This window comes from Cheilinus undulatus, linkage group 7 (genome assembly GCF_018320785.1).
Source record: "Cheilinus undulatus linkage group 7, ASM1832078v1, whole genome shotgun sequence".
Taxonomy (NCBI): domain Eukaryota; kingdom Metazoa; phylum Chordata; class Actinopteri; order Labriformes; family Labridae; genus Cheilinus; species Cheilinus undulatus.
Genome location: NC_054871.1, coordinates 25,935,462 through 25,953,419, shown reverse-complemented (window position 1 = coordinate 25,953,419; position 17,958 = coordinate 25,935,462). Strand labels below are relative to the sequence as shown.

Below are 17,958 nucleotides of genomic sequence, written 5' to 3'. Positions count from 1 at the left end.
TATACTTTTTTGTCCTCTCTGCTTGACAATTGCAATTCTCTTTTTACCTGCTTTAATAAATCCTCTCTTAATTGGTTACAATTGGTTCAAAGTGCTGCTGCAAGATTGCTGACTAGATCTCCAAGGAGAACTTACGTCCCTTAAATTTTATTTTCCTTCCATTGGCTCCCAATTATCTTCTGAATTCATTTTAAGATCCTTGTTTATGTCCAGAACGTAAAGCCCTTCACAGGTAGGCACCTGATTACATCTTAGACCTGCTCCATCCCTACATCCCCAGTCGATCACTCAGGTCGACTGGGGTCCCTCAATTTCATCTAAAAACTAAAGGTGACCATGCTTTTGAATATGTGGTGCCTACTGTTTGGTACTCTGTTCCACTTGAGTTGCATGCAGCTGCTTAAGCAAAGGCTTTCAAAAAGGAGCTTAAGACACATCTTTTCAGATTAGCTTTTGAACATCTCTAACATTGATTTGGATTTATGCAATTTTTCTGTGGTGTTTCTTTTTTTTTTTTTTTTGCTTTGCTGTTGTTTATTTGTTGTGATTTCATTTTAAGTGTTGTGAAGCACTTTGTGGCGTTGTTCTGTGAAAGGTGTTATACAAATAAAATGTACTTACTTACTTTCAAAATGGTTCAGATCAGTGTGCCCATCCACACAGTTAACTTTACCAAAAACAAAGTAATTTGGTTTAAAGAAAGGTTGTTTTCCTAAAGGATATATTTGTACAGTATAAAAAATAAATTTTGTGTTTTGTTGCTTTGATAGGAATGGTGATTATTCAGGTATAAAAATAAAGTATCGTTAAAGAGCTTAACTTTTCAGTGGACCGTGATTTTGCAGACCTCTCTGAGCTCCGACTTTGGCTGGGCCCCAGAAAGCTCTCCCCTTTATTACCCCCTATGAGGTGGTCTTGGTAACACCCAACATGAGCATACCTTTCACTGTCACAGTTGCAGTGGTCTCTGCACTTCCTGCATGGCATGTGTAGCTGCCACTGTCCTCAGGTTTCAGCTCCTTGATGTGAAGGTGGAGGACGCAGCCCTCCTGCTTTATCTCGTATTTCCTGTTAGCTCTTAGAGGAAGCTTGTTCTTCCTCCACTGTACAGACAATGCAGGTCTTGACAGCTCACAGCGCAGGGAGGCTGTGCTTCCCTCTTCAACTTCCACACTAGATAAGTCCTCTTTGAAGAAAGGTGGAAGCTCTGAGATAAAAGGAAAGAATCAGGAAACACTGAAGTGATGTAAATACTGAACAGCATTTACAAAAAGCAAAAAGCAAAAACATGTCTTTGAAAAAAAAAAAAAAGGCCTTTGGTTAAGTACCAAAATGACCATACCTTTGACTGACAAAGTCGCAGTAGTTTCTGCACTTCCTGCATGGCAGGTGTAACTCCCACTGTCCTCTGGTTTGAGCTCCTTAATCTGCAGCTGAACCTGGCAGCCATCTTGCCTCATTTCAAACTTCCTGTTGGCTCTGAGAGGAAGCTTGTTCTTATTCCATTGTACAGATACTCCAGGCTTAGACAGCTCACAGGAGAGAGAAGCTGTGCTTCCCTCTTCAACTTCGACATTAGATAAGTTTAACTTGAAAAATGGTGGGAGCTCTGGCAAAATATTAAATGATTGGAAAACATTACTATTATTGAGAATCACATACAGCTAGCCAAAAAGGGAAATGCATTTCATAAAACATTAGTAGATATTAAAATATCCAACCTTTCACTGTCACAGTTGCAGTGGTCTCTGCACTTCCTGCTTGGCATGTGTAACTGCCATTGTCCTCAGGTTTGAGATCTTTGATGTGGAGCTGAAGTTGGCAGCCATCTTGCTTCATCTCATACTTCCTGTTGGCTCTCAGTGGCAGCTTATTTCTTTTCCATTGTACTGTCACTCCAGGCTTAGATAATTCGCAGCAAAGAGATGCTGTATCTCCCTCCTCCACCTCCACACTACGCAAGTCTTCCTTGAAGAATGGCAGGAGCACTTTAAAAATAAACAAAGATTGGTTCAACAAACATATGTTTAATAGGAAATGATTGTCTGTTTACCAGTAGGGGGCAAATTGTCTTTAATAATACTTCTCTGCTAACTTCCACTCTGTGAAACACAGCACACCTTTGACCGATAAAGTTGCAGTAGTTTCTGCACTTTCTGCCTGACATGTGTAGCTGCCACTGTCCTCAGGTTTGAGCTCCTTGATGTGTAGCTGAAGTTTGCAACCTTCCTGCTTCATCTCATACTTCCTGTTGGCTCTCAGAGGAAGAGTGTTTCTCTTCCATTGTACGGGTACTCCAGGCTTAGACAGCTCACAGTACAAATAAGCTGTACCTCCCTCCTCAACCTCCACACTGCACAGGTCTTCCTTGAAGAAAGGTGGGAGCGCTGGAATGATATGTAAAGATTAGACATTCTTTAAGATTAATGCATACACCTTGCACTGTTACCAGACTTTCAGAATCAGCAAATGTATAGTCAAAGTTCGAACTATTACTGTAACCAGTTCAGTTACACCCAGATGGCATCAGCCTGACTAATTTCATTTAGTTTAAAGGCATGCAATGCTAAAATTCTGTGAAAGTGCCCCACCTTTCACTGTCACTGCTGCAGTGGTCTCTGCATTCCCTGCCTGACACGTGAAGCTGCCACTGTCCTCAGGTTTGACATCTTTAATTTGGAGTTGATGGATGCAGCCATCCTGCTGCAGTTCATACTTCCTGTTTGCTCTCAGTGGCAGCTTGTTCTTCTTCCATTGGACTGACATCCCAGGCTTGGATAGCTCACAACACAGTGTGGCTGTAGCTCCCTCCTCAACTTCAACACTCACCAAGTCTTTCTTGAAGGACAGTGGAAGCTCTAGGAATATAATAAAATATTGAATAAACTTCAGAATAAAGGAAAATGCTTGAAAGTAAGATAATTCTAGGCTGAATAGTCAGAATTTCCCTGTCAAGGCTTGCTGGCAAACTTAAAATGTCTCTTTATATAAAGAGCAACTCATGACAGAGAGAATTCTAGCAAATCATCTTTTTCTCAAACTTCATTATAAGCATTGAATTTTGTCACTGTAAAATGCTCGAACCTTTCACTGATAAAGCTGCCGTAGTCTCTGCACTTCCAGCTTGACATGTGTACTTGCCACTGTCGGCTAGTTCAAGATCTTTGATGTAAAGCTGTAGGAAGCTGCCATCCTGTTTCATCTCATACTTTCTGTTAGCTCTCAGTAGCAGATTGTTTTTCTTCCACTGGACAGACACTCCAGGCTTAGACAGCTCACAGCACAGAGAGGCTATACCTCCCTCCTCAACCTCTTCACTTTGTAATTCTTTGTTAAAATATGGAGTAGGCTCTGCAAAAAAAAAAAAAAAAAAAAAAAACATGCTAGTATTGAAATATTCTACCTCATAAACAAAAAAAAAATCTTTTTTGTGATTCAGAAATTTTCAAGAGGTTATAACAAATCAAAAAAAAAAATGTTAAGGTGAAACTACAGCTTTGTTTGTAAATTTGAATGCATGCAAAGGAGAAACTGAATTCTTCTCTGTGAAATGACAGACCTTTCACTGTCAAGGTTGCACTAGTCTCTGCATTTCCTGCATGACATGTGTAGCTGCCACTGTCCTCAGATTTGAGTTCCTTGATGTGCAGCTGAAGCTGGCAGCCATCCTGCTTCATCTCATACTTCCTGCCAGCTCGAAGTGGCAGCCTGTTCTTCTTCCATTGTATGGATACTCCAGGCTTAGACAGCTCACAGGATAGAGAAACTGTCCCTCCCTCTTCAACCTCCATGCTGTACAAGCCTTCCTTGAAGAACAGTGGGAGCACTGGGATAATACATAGGGATTGGACAAACTTAAGCAAAAATGGAAGACAACTGAGGTGTCCGTGATCAAACATGTAGAATCATGCAGTATCAGGAAACTTACAAATCTGGGCTGTTAAAATTCCAACCAGAAGTTCTGGAAATGTTTAGTTCTACTGCATTTCACCTTTTTGTTGAATGCATGCTGTGCTAAAAGGAAATTCTTCACGCCAAATTGACAAACCTTTCACTGTCAGAGACGCAGTGGTCTCTGCACTTCCTGCTTCACATGTGTAGCTGCCACTGTCCTCAGGTTTGAGATCCTTGATATGTAGGTGAAGAAAGCAGCCATCCTGTTTCATCTCATATTTTCTGTTTGCTCTTAACGGTAGCTTATTCTTCTTCCATTGTACCAACACTTCAGGCTTAGAAAGCTCACAGCACAGAGAGGCTGTACCCTCCTCTTCAGCCTCCACACTTATTAAGTCTTCCTTGAAGAATGGAGGGAGTTCTAAAAAACAAGACAATAAAAACTGAATTGCACATCCTGAGTGCAGTGGTTCTCAACTGGTCAGGAGCCCTTTTCTGTGGGTCACTCGAATTCCTTGAAATAACAATTGTGCAAAAACATCCATGAATCTCCTTTAAAACATGCTTTGTTTGTCCTGTCTTTTGATTTCCATGTTTCATGTACTGTGAGTGGTCAAAATTGTACTACTTTTGATTAGATGAATCCAGTTGGTTGAAAAATATCAGAAATTTGTGTTGCAATTTCTCACTGAGGAAAGCAGCAGGTCTCAAACTTTTCAGCCCACAACCACCAAAGTAATGGTGAAAGAGACCACGGAGCCCCACTGTACATGGATATGGTTGAAGCATAGTTAAACACAGCCATGCAAATTCAAGAGCAGTCATGTGCAGACTTACATTCTATGGATTTTTAAATGTACTTTGGTTTAAGCATACATCTCACTAAATGACCATGACTTCATTTTAAATTTAACTAACTTTATGCAAATTTTCATAAGAATGGGTAAAATATATAATTGGAAATCATTTCAAAATATTCTTTATTTTTGGAAGGCATCTGACAACCCCCTCTCAGTATCCCGCGACCCCTAAGGAGGTCCGGACCCCCACGATGAAAACCACTGAATAAGTGGAGGCAGGTCCTGAGGCTTTTCTAGTTGAGAACTACTGCTATAGTGTAATGTAAACCATTCTTTAAATGTGCAAAAACAGAATTTTATAGATTTTTGGAGGACCTTTCCCCTGCGGCTTATTATAAAGTGTAGAAAGCAATCTAACAAATAAACCAAACATGGAAGGGCAGAAAAGCACTGCACAACAAAATGCAGACATTTCTTACATCAATACCATAATTTAAAGTCAGACTCTTCTGATGGACAAACCTTTCACTATAACAGCTGCAGTGGTTTCTTCCCCTCCTGCCTGACATGTGTAACTGCCACTGTCCTCAAGTGTAAGATCTTTGATGTGTAGCTGGAGTTGGCAACTGTCCTGCTGCATGTCATACTTCCTGTTGGCTCTCAGTGTTTGCCTGTTCTTCTTCCATTGTACCGACACTCCCGGCTTAGACAGCTCACAGCACAGAGAGGCTGTAGCTCCTTCTTCTACCTCCAAATTCTGCAGTTCTTCTTTGAAATATGGTGGCAGCTCTGTAAAAAGTTGATTGTTTCAGACTTACAAAATAGGATGGCTTAATGTAATATCATCACTGACAAGGTAGAATAAAGTATAGATAATGTTTGTGATACAAGGCTTTCAGCAAGTTGATGATTATTTGCCTTTTTGCATGATTAAGGGAAGCTCATTATCTAAAATTCAAATAAAGATGTCAAAATGAACACACCTTTCACTGTCACAGTTGCAGTTGTTTCAGAATTTTCAGCTTGACATGTGTAGCTGCCACTGTCCTCAGCTTTGAGATCCTTTATATAAAGTTGGTGGAGGCAGCCATCTTGCTTTATTTCATACTTCCTGTTTGCTCTCAGAAGCATCTTATTCTTCTTCCACTGTACCCAAACTCCAGGCTTAGACAGCTCACAGCGCAGTGTTGCCATACCTCCCTCATCAGCTCTCACATTACACAGTTCTTCCTTGAAAAATGGTGGGAGCTCTGGAAAAGAGGAAGATCAGACACTAATGAAGCAATATTTTTAACTTTAACTTCAGAAATTGCCAATCAAAACTGAATAAAATATTGTTTTAGCCTCCTTAGCTGAATGCAATGAATATGTCTACATGAACACACCTTTCACTGATAAAGTTGCAGTGGTCTCTGCACTTCCTGCCTGACAAGTATAGCTCCCACGGTCTTCAGGTGCGAGCTCCTTGATGCTAAGCTGAAGGATGCAGCCATCTTGTTTCATCTCATATTTTATGCTAGCCTTCAGAGGCTGTCTGTTCTTCTTCCACTGCACCAATGCAAAAGGCTTAGACAGCTCACAGCAGAGAGTGGCTATACTTCCTTCCTCAGCCTCTACACTTCTTAGTTCTTTCTTGAAGAATGGAGGAAGCTCTATAAAAAGGGGATTTAAAGTGCAATGTTACCTATATCGAAGACACAAGGTAAAAAAGTAAGATGTTACAACCAAAATCCCACACCTTTCACTGTCACAACTGCAGTGGTCTCTGCATTTCCTGCCTGGCATGTGTAGCTGCCACTGTCCTCAAGTTTGAGGTCATTTATGTGGAGCTGCAGAAGGCAGCCATCTTGCTTTATCCCATACTTTCTGCTGACTCTTAAAGGCAGTTTGTTTTTCTTCCACTGAATTGGCACTCCAAGTTTAGAGAGCTCACAGTACAGGGAGGCTGTACCACCTTCTTCAACCTCATGACTCTGCAGTTCTTCTTGGAAGAATGGAGGGAGCTCTGGGTAAAGACGGTAGAACAAAAAGATAATAGATTAGCCCTATTGCAACTGGCAAAATGCAATTTCTGTCAATAGCAAGCCAGTAGAAGAGTAATCATTAATCTATAAGTAGCATCATATACATTCATACCTGTTACAGTAAGTTTGGCATTGCTTTGCGCATCCCCAGTATCACAAGAGTATATTCCAGTATCAAGGGGATCCACATCATGGATAATCAGTAGGTTAACTTTTCCCTCCTTGCGTAGTTCATATTTATCACCATTTCGGAGCAAGATGTGGTTACGCCTCCAGGTAACCAAAGAGGTTAAATCAGAGATCTTGCAGGATAAAGTGGCTGTCTCTCCTTCCATGATTATAACATCTGTGGGTTTCTCCTCAAATAAAACTAAAATGAAAAAATAAGGTTCTTTGTATTAGATGTTTAATCATTTTATTTGATGAATACCAATTTTTGACATATTATCAATTAACTTTCCTTTTCTGTATACCTTTTGGTTTGGGAACAACCAACAAACTTGCAGAAGTCCTCTCCTCCCCAATCACAAACGCCACAGTGCCAGTCTCCTCAGGTGTTGTCATGGTGAGGATCAGCCGGTGCTCACGACCTCGGCACGTCATCTGGTTCATCTCGTTCTTCTGGAGAGGGCTGGAACCAAGCCACCAGACACCCTCGCTCACGTCCGCATGGCTCAGCTCACACAAAAACATTGCATCCTCACCCGCTGTCACAGTTATGTCGTGCAATGGCGTAACGATCCGCACACGCTCTGTGGAGGAAGAGGAAGCTAGATACAGCTGGCTTTTTAGAGATGGAATGGGATATGTTTATAACATATATGGTAAGAACAGAATCTTGGTTAGTGATGTGAACAATATGACCAAACATATCAATGAATGAAGGATGACAATGTTTAGTAGATCCCACCTACCCCTCACTATTAGCTTTGCAGTTGTCTTTTTGCCTCTGCTGATACAGCTGTACTCTCCTGCATCCTCCAGACAAAGTTTCTTGATCTCCAAAGTGTGTGTGGGGCCTTTCTTCTTTAAGATGCATCTCCCTCCATCTTCTATCACTGTATTGTCCTTCTTCCAAGTGACAGGGACATTAGCACTGGAAACTTCACAAGACAGCAACACAGATTTCCCCTCCATCACTGCTTGGTTTTCCAGTTCCTTCTCAAAGAACACCGATGCTGCCGCTGGTAAAGAAAAGGGGAGAGAAGGATTTGTTACAAAAGTTAAAAACTATACACAAGTCTGATAAAGTTATATGACAAAATTAGAGTCACCATTTAACTCAAAAAAGGAAAAGTGTCTAATTTATCTATGATCTAAGAAAGGTACTGGGTGAGCAACACTTAATCAGCAATATACTGTTGAACAGGTTTCCCTGTATTTGCCACATAGACTATACTCGGGTGGGCCCCAGGTATATTTACAGCCACCCAAGTTTATTTGTTAATATTTTTAAAATCCATATAAAACATGATCCAGTTTATGCCCTGATAAATCCACCTGCCACGTTCTTTACGAGGTTTGGGAGTGTCCAGGGGTTGCAGATTTCTGGAAGGGAGTTTGTGACGTATCATCAAATATATTGGCAAAACCCATCCTATTCTCACCCAACGTTCTTCTGGTTAATGACAGCTTTAATTTAGAGCATTCAATTAAACAGAAACATGTCCTTTAAGCTGGCCTCAAGACTATAAAAAGACTTATATACTGTTGCTGGAAACCCTGCATTTAATATCTGTACAGAAATGGTTGTTGGATTTTGTTTATGCCGCTAACATAGAGGCAGCAGAAATGGCACCATGCCTCTGATCTGCATCTGATAATGTAACATGTTGGTTTTACACCATCAGACCTCTCAAGGCTTTACTATGACAGCTTTATAACTTTTTTGGTCCATCCATGGGGTCCTTGGGGTGGGGGTGGAAGGATGATGGGTGGAAGAGACATGGTGCAGTTCATTTTACTTATTTATGTGTGTGTTTGTTCTGTGAAGATCGAGAGCTGAGAGACAATCCTATCTTGGTTTTGTTTGCTGTTTCTTTTGGCCTGCTATCCATCTATCCTCTGTTCGATATAGCTGCACATGTGATATTGGGTTCTAATATGAGACAACACTATGTTTATCCTTATTGGGAATTTTCATGAAAATAATTCAAAAAAATGATCACAAAAAATAAACAAATCACCATTCATGCATGTATTAACATGGGGCTATGCTTGTAAGACAACAGCATTTATGGAATTTCCCCTTGTGGGACTAATAAAGGAATATCTTATCTTATGTACCTCTCACGTTGACCTCAGCTGTTGTCTTCTGCTCTCCCAGAATGCAGCTGTACTCTCCAACATCTTCTGGTTGGATGTTTCTGATGTGCATCTCAGCTATGCTTCCTCTCTGTGTCATCTGATATCTTCCACTGTGGAAGAGCTGATCCTCTCCCTTCCACCACTGCACAGGCACCCCAGCCCTGGACAGCTCGCAGCGAAGGGACACGTTGCCTCCTTCAGGGGCCTCCTGGTTCTTCAGACCCATTTTAAAGGTGAGCGGTATAGCTGTGGATGAATCAGTTTTTATGGTGTTTTTATTATGCCTTTGATAACTAAGTGTTAATTCTACAAGAGAAGTTGTAATTAAATGAAAAAACACTTGAACAGGGTGGACAGCCTGGAAAATATTCAACTTCTTTCTTTAAAAATAGATAGCCCTAAAAAACTCATGTCAGGATTTTTTCCCGAATTTCTGAAATTTTTAAGAATGCAAAACATATATCCAGTACATATAACAAGTGTTTTTATTTTTCGTTCTCCCTTACGTGTAACCGTGACGTTAGCTGTTGTCTTGACATCACCGTAGTTACAGCTGTACAGGCCACTGTCTTCAAGCTGTGAGTTTTTGATCATCAGCTCCATGATGCAGTTTCGGTTTTTAATTTGGTACTTGAAGTTATTCTTCAACACCTCTTGTCCTTTTCTCCACTCTACAGAAAGGCCAGGCTTTGACAACTCACAGCTCAGTGTAACACTGTTCTCCTCCTCCACTTGCTGGTTCTTTAACTTTGTCTTGAATGTGATTGGAGGAGCTGCAAGCAGAAGTTTACATGGGTAGTTTTTCTCTTTTATTTTTCATGATAAACTATTTGTGTATTTAAAAGATATTTTTCTATTTCATAGCATTTAATATAATAGCATTTAATTTAATAGCATTTTTACTAGGATATTTAGGATATTCATCAGGAGGCCTAGACCTGCTATGATCATTTTCATTATCATAATCTCTTTATTACCTTTAACTGTGAGCTCAGCAGTTGATTGGCAATCATCAGTCTTGCAGGTATATCTCCCAGCATCACTCTCTTCTATGTTGTTGATGATCAGTTTAGTGAGACATCCCTCCTGCTTCATCTCATATTTGTATCCTGGTTTGAGGACCACTCTGCCTTTCCTCCACTCCACTGGAGCGCCAGGTTTGGAGAGCTCACAGGAGAAAACTCCACTGTCTCCTTCCTTTATTTCCAAACTCTCCACTTCTTTTTTAAATGTCACAGGAATTGCTGAAAAAACATGCAAAGCAAAACTGAAAATGGGTCTACCTTCCTCTCAGTCTCATTTCTTAAGTTCTGATTTTCCTTTTTTGTTAGATTTTAAATAACTGAACAGAAGTGTCTTTTCCAGTTGGCTGATGTAATACGTACGTCTTACTTTAATATCCGCTGAAGTCACAACACTGCCAGCAAAACAGCTGAACTCTCCTGCATCTTTTAGAGTTAAATTTCTGATCAGAATCTCAGCCACCCTTCCCTCCTGCTTCATCTGATATTTATCTCCATCTTTCAGGAGTTGGCCATCTTTTGTCCACTCCACTGGGACTCCCAGTTTAGAGAGCTCACAGCGCAGTGTCACACTGCCCTCCTCCACAGCTTCCTGGTTCTTCAGCTTTTGCTTGAAAGTAACTGGGATGGCTGAGGACAAAAACAAAGATCACCGTATAAGATATTCAAACATTTAAATATTTTTTAAATAACTCATACTGGCTCTCACCATTGATGATGATAGTGGCGGTCGTTTTTACATCATCACAAACACAACTGTAAGTGCCGCTGTCCTCGGGCTGACTTTTCTTGATGAGGAGCTCCAGGTTGGAACCGCATTTCTTCATCTGATATTTCTCTCCATTGGTCAGCACTTTGTCTCCCTTCCTCCACTGAACTGGAGATCCAGGTTTTGAGAGTTCACAGCACAGTGTTACTCCATTGCCTTCCTGCACCTGAATGTTCTTTAATTCCTGAAGGAATCTGACAGGCCGCTCTGGAGTGAACAATCGAAGAATTATCAGGATGATTGAAAACGTGTTAATCAAGAAAAACATCTGCTTGTTGCTACCTGGTCCTGACAAAAACTCAGGCTAAGAAAAATATAGATTATTAAAGGTGTTATGAGTACACCAGGAGGCAAATTATGTCACATGATTTCAATTTAGCACCAGTCCATATTTAAAAACACAAACACAAATTCACACCCTCTATTGTAACAGAGACTGAGATTTGAAATAAATTTTTGCACATATCTATGCACTCTGATTGGTCTGATTCATGTTATTCCTGAAGCACACCCATGTCAAATCGAAGGACTAAATGCAACCTCTTTGCCCTGCACCTGGCTCTGTGTAGGCACTCCCTAAATGACCTTGCCTTACATTGCACTCTAGACATGCATTCAAAATAAGGTCCCTTGATCTTTTAATGGCATACTTTATCACAAACAATTCAAAGACAAATTCCTTCCCTTTTCATGCAAAATTAAAAACAGTAGGGATCCACAATATTACCAGCATGAAGTACATATAAGCAGATATTAGCTTGTAAAATTTTTTAGGGCTAATGTTGGTAGCTGTAGAGATGTGAAAATTTTCTGCTAATATTTACAGCTGTGCATATCTGCTGTGTAAATACTATAAAGGCTTTAAATATCTGCAAAATGTACCATTTTTTACTGTCAGGAATAGTTGGCTGCCTAGGATGAACACATTCAAGTTTGCCAACTGTGAGCCATGAACATTTTGAAAGAAGCCCCAAACATAAAGCAACTACCAGACAGTCCCTGCTCAGCTTAACTCAGCCTCTCTTTGCTGTGAAGATACTTGGTGTTTTTTCAACAATAAAAGGAGTGCGTATATTGGTATCAGTATATGCTAAAATGGGTTTGGAATTATCAACATATTGGATATCAGATATCAGCAAAAGTCCAGTATTGTGCATCTCTAAAAATCAACTATTTAATTTTTTTTCTACTTTATGTCAGAAGTCAAAGCAATGATGTAAGCAACACTGTTCAAACATTTGGTTCTGGTGAGCATAGTGGCATCAAAATACAAAAGCAATGGAACATCTGGATAACAGTTTTGTGAGAACTCTCTTTGCCAGTCAATTCTTAAGCAATCTGTTTGTATGTGTATACTTCCTGGTAGTCACTAAATATTTTACACTGAACTACTGCTGATTAAGAAGTATAAATATTTGAAGGTTATGTTACCATTATCTGACCAGACAGCTGAGGAATAACAGGGATGTAATATGGCATGCAGCTAAGGGCTGAAAATTAAAGTCAAACCATTGGGCCACTGCAGCAAGGACTGTAACCCCTGCACAAAAAAAGTTATTTTCTACCAACCTTGCTCACACAGCATGCTGATATATTGTGTATTTAAGTACTCACCATTGACGATAACCATTGCTCTGGTCCTTTGTTCTCCACATACACAGGTATAATCTCCAGTGTCATCAAGACTCAGATCTGATATCTTCATTTCCACCTGGAGGTCCTTTTTCCTCATCTGGTATTTGTCTCCATTTCTCAGCAGTTCTATTCCTCTGAACCACTCCACTGATGAAGCAGGTTTGTCAAGCTCACATCGGAGCACCACACTGTTGCTCTCAGTCGCTTCCTGGTTGACTAGTGGCAACTTAAATCTTGGTGGTAAACCTATCATGAAAAAAACATAATAACTGACAACAAATACTCTAAAAAATATGTATGCAGCCTAAAAAATCTTAACTCTTTTCTTAGAAGAAATGAAGAGATCAAAAAGACCAAAATAGCAGTCTTTATAAACCATAACTTCCAAAGTGTAAAAAGCAATATTCTTATAATGCAGATATCTATAACAGACAGAGTGCCTAACAATTGAAATGCATTTTCTTGTCTTTAGAATGACAGTGAAATAATGAATATTACATTAGTATTCATTGTTGATGGGATGTGTTGACAAGAAAACATGTCATGCTTATAACCAGTTGTTCAGGTTAAATTGAACTGTTGAATGGATTACATTGCACTCCACAGATGGGGATATTCAACTTTAAGGTCACAACAAAAATACTTTTTCTGGCAAAAAACAGTAAACAAACTAGAAAACACTAAAGCTAATTCTTACACTAGAGATGTGCACACAGCGGCTTATGATGTATGATCATTACGTGACTCTTTATTCATGTTTTCAACCAGCTTATGTGCAAAAAAATGTACAGTATAGTGTACTGTGACATTTGGCCATAAGCAGAAAAAAACAAGGATATGAAGCAGTAGTTTTTAAAATCTATTTCAGTGAAATGGCAATGTGGTATTCACGCACACCAAGTCTACTGTTTTTATTGTACAACATTAGAGCTGACCTCGTTGCCGTCTGCGCTCAGCTGTTGGAATATATTTGGAAAATGTAAAAAAGAGAGGAAGAACTGTGTTCAACAAAAAGAATGACTCAGAAATATTTGGATGCATTATTTGTTTCATCTCTTACCTTGGACTGTGAGCTCAGCAGTTGATTGGCTGTCTCTTGTCTTGCAGGTATATTTCCCAGCATCACTTTCGTCAACACTGTTGATGATCAGTTTGGTCAGACGTCCCTCCTGTTTCATTTCATATTTCTCTCCATGCTTTAGAATCACCCTGCCTTTCCTCCATTCCACTGGAGCTCCAAGTTTGGAGAGCTCACAGGCGAAAACTCCACTGTCCCCTTCCTTCACCTCAATGCACTGGATCTCTCGTTTGAATGACACAGGGAATGCTGTTGTGGGCACATTTTAAGCTCTTGTTAGTTGTGATTGCATTGAATAGAAACCTGGCATTTCCAATTACTTAAATTAGATCTTATCCTCATCCCAGGCATCTGTCCTTGTTGCAAAGCAAGGGACAGGCACGTTATTTTCTACCTTCCCTCTCCTTGAAGGCCCCAAAAATGTCAACCTTTTGTATCTGGTATAGGATACAGATTTTGAATTATAATAGCTTACATATTCATATGAATGTTCAGGGATTTTTCCCTGTATGAGTTACTAATAGCTTAAAACTCAATTAAGAAGAAGACTTACTGAAACAGCTGAGTCACTCACTTTCCAAAGACAACATCTAACATCTGTAACAGATTTCTTTTTGTCATTTTTGGAGAATCTTCTTGCTCTGAGATTGTGCTCTGGAAAGCTAACAAGTGTGACAGGGTGTCATTCCTTTGACTGATACTTCCTGTTTGGACACTTCAAACTTACGTTTCACTTTGACTTCAGCTGTGGTTTTTTCATCTCCTGTAACACAGCTATATTTCCCAGCATCCTCTGGTTGCACATTGAGAATGATCATCTGAGCCATCCTTCCTTCTTGCTCCATCTGGTACTTTCCTCTAAATAACTCCTCAGTCAGCACCTGACCAGCTCTCTGCCACTGAACTGGGACTCCCTTCTTTGACAGTTCACAGCGTAATGTCACACTCTTCCCTTCTTCAGCCTCCTGGCTTTTAAGACTAACTTTAAATGTGGCAGGAACCGCTATGGATCCAAAAACAGTTACTGTTTACACATGAAAGGCTTAGTTTTAAAGAAGTACTTTTACACGTAGCTTAATAAACCTTCAAAATAGAGTCAATACAAGAAAACTGAGATTTCTACATACCAATGACTTTAACTGTGGCCTTAGTTCTCTGCTCTCTGCACACACATGTGTAGACCCCGCTGTCATCTGGATCAGCATATCTAATGATCAACTCCAGAGCTGTGTCTCTCTGCTTAATCTGGTACTTCTCCCCGTTTTCCAACAAATCTCCTCCAAGCCTCCACTCCACTGGGACGCCAGGTTTAGAGATCTCACAGTAAAGTGTGATGTTGTGTCCTTCTTCCACTTGGATGTTCTTCAGCTTTTGCTTGAACGTGATGGGAAGGGCTGAAAGGCAAGGATAAAGTAAGATTGTGAGAAGAAATTCCTAACCACAGTGCCTGACAGCAAAAACTGTGGTTACACATTAAAGATTTAAAGTAATATGCATGGGGATTTTTCATAGATTAGTGTACCTTTTTGGATGGCCTGTTTGTTATTTTACACAGAACATCACATTCTTACACGATTTAATAAAAATCTAAAACCGTTTTAATGATATATTTTGATAATAAACACCTACCATTAACAGTCAGTGTAGCAGTGGTCTCAATGTTTCCACAGATGCATGTATAGATGTCACTATCCTCAAGTGTCACATCAAAGATCCTTAGTTCAATCAGCATGTCTCTCTGCCTCATGTGATATTTCTCTCCGTTTCTTATGAGTTCATTCCCCCTCTTCCTCCACTCCACACTGTGACCGGGTTTGGACAGCTCACAGCGTAAAGTGGCGGTGCTACCCTCTTCAAACAGCACATTCCTCAACTTCTGCTTGAAGGTGACTGGCAGAGCTGGTGGCGAGATAGGTAATTATGGACAATCACTGACTACATTTGTCATTCTGATTGCTAAAAGCTATTACTATTAACCTACCGGTGATCTTGACAGTTGCAGATGTCACCTGATCAGCACAAACACAGTAGTAGACCCCACTGTCCTCAGGCACAGGCTTCCATATAAGCAGCTCATAGGTGGTCTCCCTTTTCTTTATCTGGTGTTTAACCCCATTCCTCAAAAGCTCCTGTCCCTTTCTCCATTCTACAGGAAGTCCAGGTTTAGAAAGTTCACAACGCAATAGGACATTGACTCCCTCATCTGCTTGCATGTTCTTCAAATGCTGTATGAATGTGATGGGGATAGCTGGAAAACAAGATACAACTTATTTCAACAGACAGCTAGTAGCAAGAGAAAACAAAGATTAGATAATGACATGTCAAATGCATTCTAAAATTCAAGACCTCTCACTGGTAAAAATCAGACTTTTTATAACATTAATTTTCAAATGTGCAATTTAAGACTATTTAATTCATTTCAAGGATCAACCGGAACCCTGTGAAAGGAACAATCTTGACTGCCTCAATTTCAAGTACTTGTTGACTGGTAAAGGTGACTTTGGAAAATTAAGGTGTGATAAATGCACATACAGGCTAGAAAAAGTTATTGGCCTACCATGTACTTTGAGGCTTGCTGTAGTGCGATGATCTCTGCACTGACAAGTATATTCTCCAGAGTCCACAGGCTTCACAGCTTTGAGGGTTAGGGTATTTACGGTCTTCCTCTGTTTCATTACATACTTGTCTCCGGCCCTGAGGCTCTCAAAACCTCTCCACCAGTGGAACTGCACCCCAGGCAGAGAGTATTCACAGGTCAGGGTCACTGTCTCCCCCTCATTGGCCTCTACAGTCTTTAGAGGCTGAGTGAACTCGGCTGGGATGGCTAAAGAGGGAAAGCAGAGGTTATACCAGGGTTTCAATAACAAGCAGACAAGTTACTGCTATTATAAACTTGATCTGTGAAATATTATCCCTAAAGCTTCTAATATTGAATAGGAAGTGACAACAGTGCAACAAAGCAGTATATATACCTTTGACTGTAACAACGGCTCTGGTTGTAACAGAGCCAGCACTGCACTCATACACGCCAGCATCACTGTTGCTGACCTCCCGAATTGTGAGTCGAGCCTCGCAACCAGAACGGGTGGTAAAATACCGCGACGAACTCCACATCAGACAGCCATCTTTATACCACAGGATGTGGCATGGCTTAGAAGTCACACAAGACAAAACCAAACCACCTCCCTCAATGGCCTCACAGTCTTCCAGGGCTTTAATGATGGTGGGACGCCTCTCTGGTAGTATAAAAAACATGGATACAAATCACAACAACATTAAGTTTACCTTTGAATCAGTGTTAATTTTGTCAAATAAAGTTATGCCCAAAGATGTTTATCAACTATTTTTTTTTAAATGAGGAATACTATGACTAGACAAAAACAGATCTATGGTGATAAAAACTCTAATGAAAAGCAAGTTCAGTTTTTGTGAAGGAAACCAAAATGTTAGTGCTAGACTGCTGGAGGTTCAAAATCCATGATATTTCTCCACTGTGCAGATAATAGGTAAAAGCAGACTGGGTAGAGAACTTTCATGGCATGTCAGCATTTTAACAAAATATTTTAAAGCATTGATAGAGCATTATTATGAGTGTTCTACATTTATTCTAATTTTAAATATGGCAATTACATTAGTTCAAAGAGAATAACTGCCTTGGCTAATAGTATAAACTAAGAAGAGAATGTTCATTGACTAAAACTATAAACTTTAAAAATGACTAAAATGAGGGTGCAGGGGGACCTAGCAGTTACGTTGTGTACCATGTATGCGGGCAGCCTGGTAGCCTGCAGCTCCTTTGCACCTTTTTTCTAACTCTATCCACTGTACTCCTCTCTAGAAATGAAGGCATAAATACCCAAAAGTATATTTCTAAAAAATGACTTAAATGTGACTAAATTTAAAAAAAAAAACAGGTCCAGGACCAATACTAAATCCAAAACAGCTGCCAAAATTAACACTGCTTTGAAATACACAGTTAAACTCTACAGTAGCTTAAAGCCTCACCTCTAACCAGCAGTGAAGCATATGATCTCTTGTCCCCTGCTGCAAACGAAATAGTGCCAGTGTCTTTTCGTGCAAGTTGCCTAAAGGTGAGGCTGTGGTAGCCTCCAGGTAGCATTTGGATCTCATTGAGCTCATTGGTGTACAGCAGGGTCTCGTCCAGGTACCACTTGACCCCAATGTAGTCACTTGGACAAATCCGACACTTGAATGAGACTGTGTCGCCCTCCAGGCACTCAACATCCTCCAGCTCATCCAGGATCAACACTTTCTGCCCTGAGACATGCAGAAAATAAGCAAAAATAGGCACAGATAGTCAAGAACAATTAATGGACATATTCATTGGTTATAAGCTTTTGAACTCAGTAGTTAAAAAAAACTTGAGCATTAAGAATTTAGCCTTGATATTAAAGTCAAGCAAGTAAGC

The 17,958-nt window shown here is 40.1% G+C and overlaps 1 protein-coding gene across 1 annotated transcript in view; it reads right to left on the bottom strand.

The window, feature by feature from the left end:
• Nucleotides 1-17,958, bottom strand: part of obscna (obscurin, cytoskeletal calmodulin and titin-interacting RhoGEF a) — a 52,387-nt gene that overhangs the window by 24,870 nt on the left and 9,559 nt on the right. The window contains exons 12-39 of the mRNA XM_041791411.1: nucleotides 17,535-17,807; nucleotides 16,502-16,765; nucleotides 16,087-16,353; nucleotides 15,511-15,675; nucleotides 15,159-15,428; nucleotides 14,657-14,923; nucleotides 14,257-14,532; nucleotides 13,512-13,778; nucleotides 12,431-12,697; nucleotides 10,757-11,023; nucleotides 10,411-10,677; nucleotides 10,003-10,269; nucleotides 9,532-9,798; nucleotides 9,005-9,271; nucleotides 7,633-7,902; nucleotides 7,192-7,470; nucleotides 6,433-6,699; nucleotides 6,080-6,346; nucleotides 5,678-5,944; nucleotides 5,217-5,483; nucleotides 4,049-4,315; nucleotides 3,560-3,826; nucleotides 3,085-3,351; nucleotides 2,592-2,858; nucleotides 2,121-2,387; nucleotides 1,722-1,988; nucleotides 1,343-1,609; nucleotides 941-1,207 (exon numbers count right to left, since the gene is read on the bottom strand). Of these exons, the coding sequence (XP_041647345.1) occupies nucleotides 941-1,207; nucleotides 1,343-1,609; nucleotides 1,722-1,988; nucleotides 2,121-2,387; nucleotides 2,592-2,858; nucleotides 3,085-3,351; nucleotides 3,560-3,826; nucleotides 4,049-4,315; nucleotides 5,217-5,483; nucleotides 5,678-5,944; nucleotides 6,080-6,346; nucleotides 6,433-6,699; nucleotides 7,192-7,470; nucleotides 7,633-7,902; nucleotides 9,005-9,271; nucleotides 9,532-9,798; nucleotides 10,003-10,269; nucleotides 10,411-10,677; nucleotides 10,757-11,023; nucleotides 12,431-12,697; nucleotides 13,512-13,778; nucleotides 14,257-14,532; nucleotides 14,657-14,923; nucleotides 15,159-15,428; nucleotides 15,511-15,675; nucleotides 16,087-16,353; nucleotides 16,502-16,765; nucleotides 17,535-17,807 (7,404 nt within the window). The remainder of the gene's footprint in view (nucleotides 1-940; nucleotides 1,208-1,342; nucleotides 1,610-1,721; nucleotides 1,989-2,120; nucleotides 2,388-2,591; nucleotides 2,859-3,084; nucleotides 3,352-3,559; nucleotides 3,827-4,048; nucleotides 4,316-5,216; nucleotides 5,484-5,677; nucleotides 5,945-6,079; nucleotides 6,347-6,432; nucleotides 6,700-7,191; nucleotides 7,471-7,632; nucleotides 7,903-9,004; nucleotides 9,272-9,531; nucleotides 9,799-10,002; nucleotides 10,270-10,410; nucleotides 10,678-10,756; nucleotides 11,024-12,430; nucleotides 12,698-13,511; nucleotides 13,779-14,256; nucleotides 14,533-14,656; nucleotides 14,924-15,158; nucleotides 15,429-15,510; nucleotides 15,676-16,086; nucleotides 16,354-16,501; nucleotides 16,766-17,534; nucleotides 17,808-17,958) is intronic.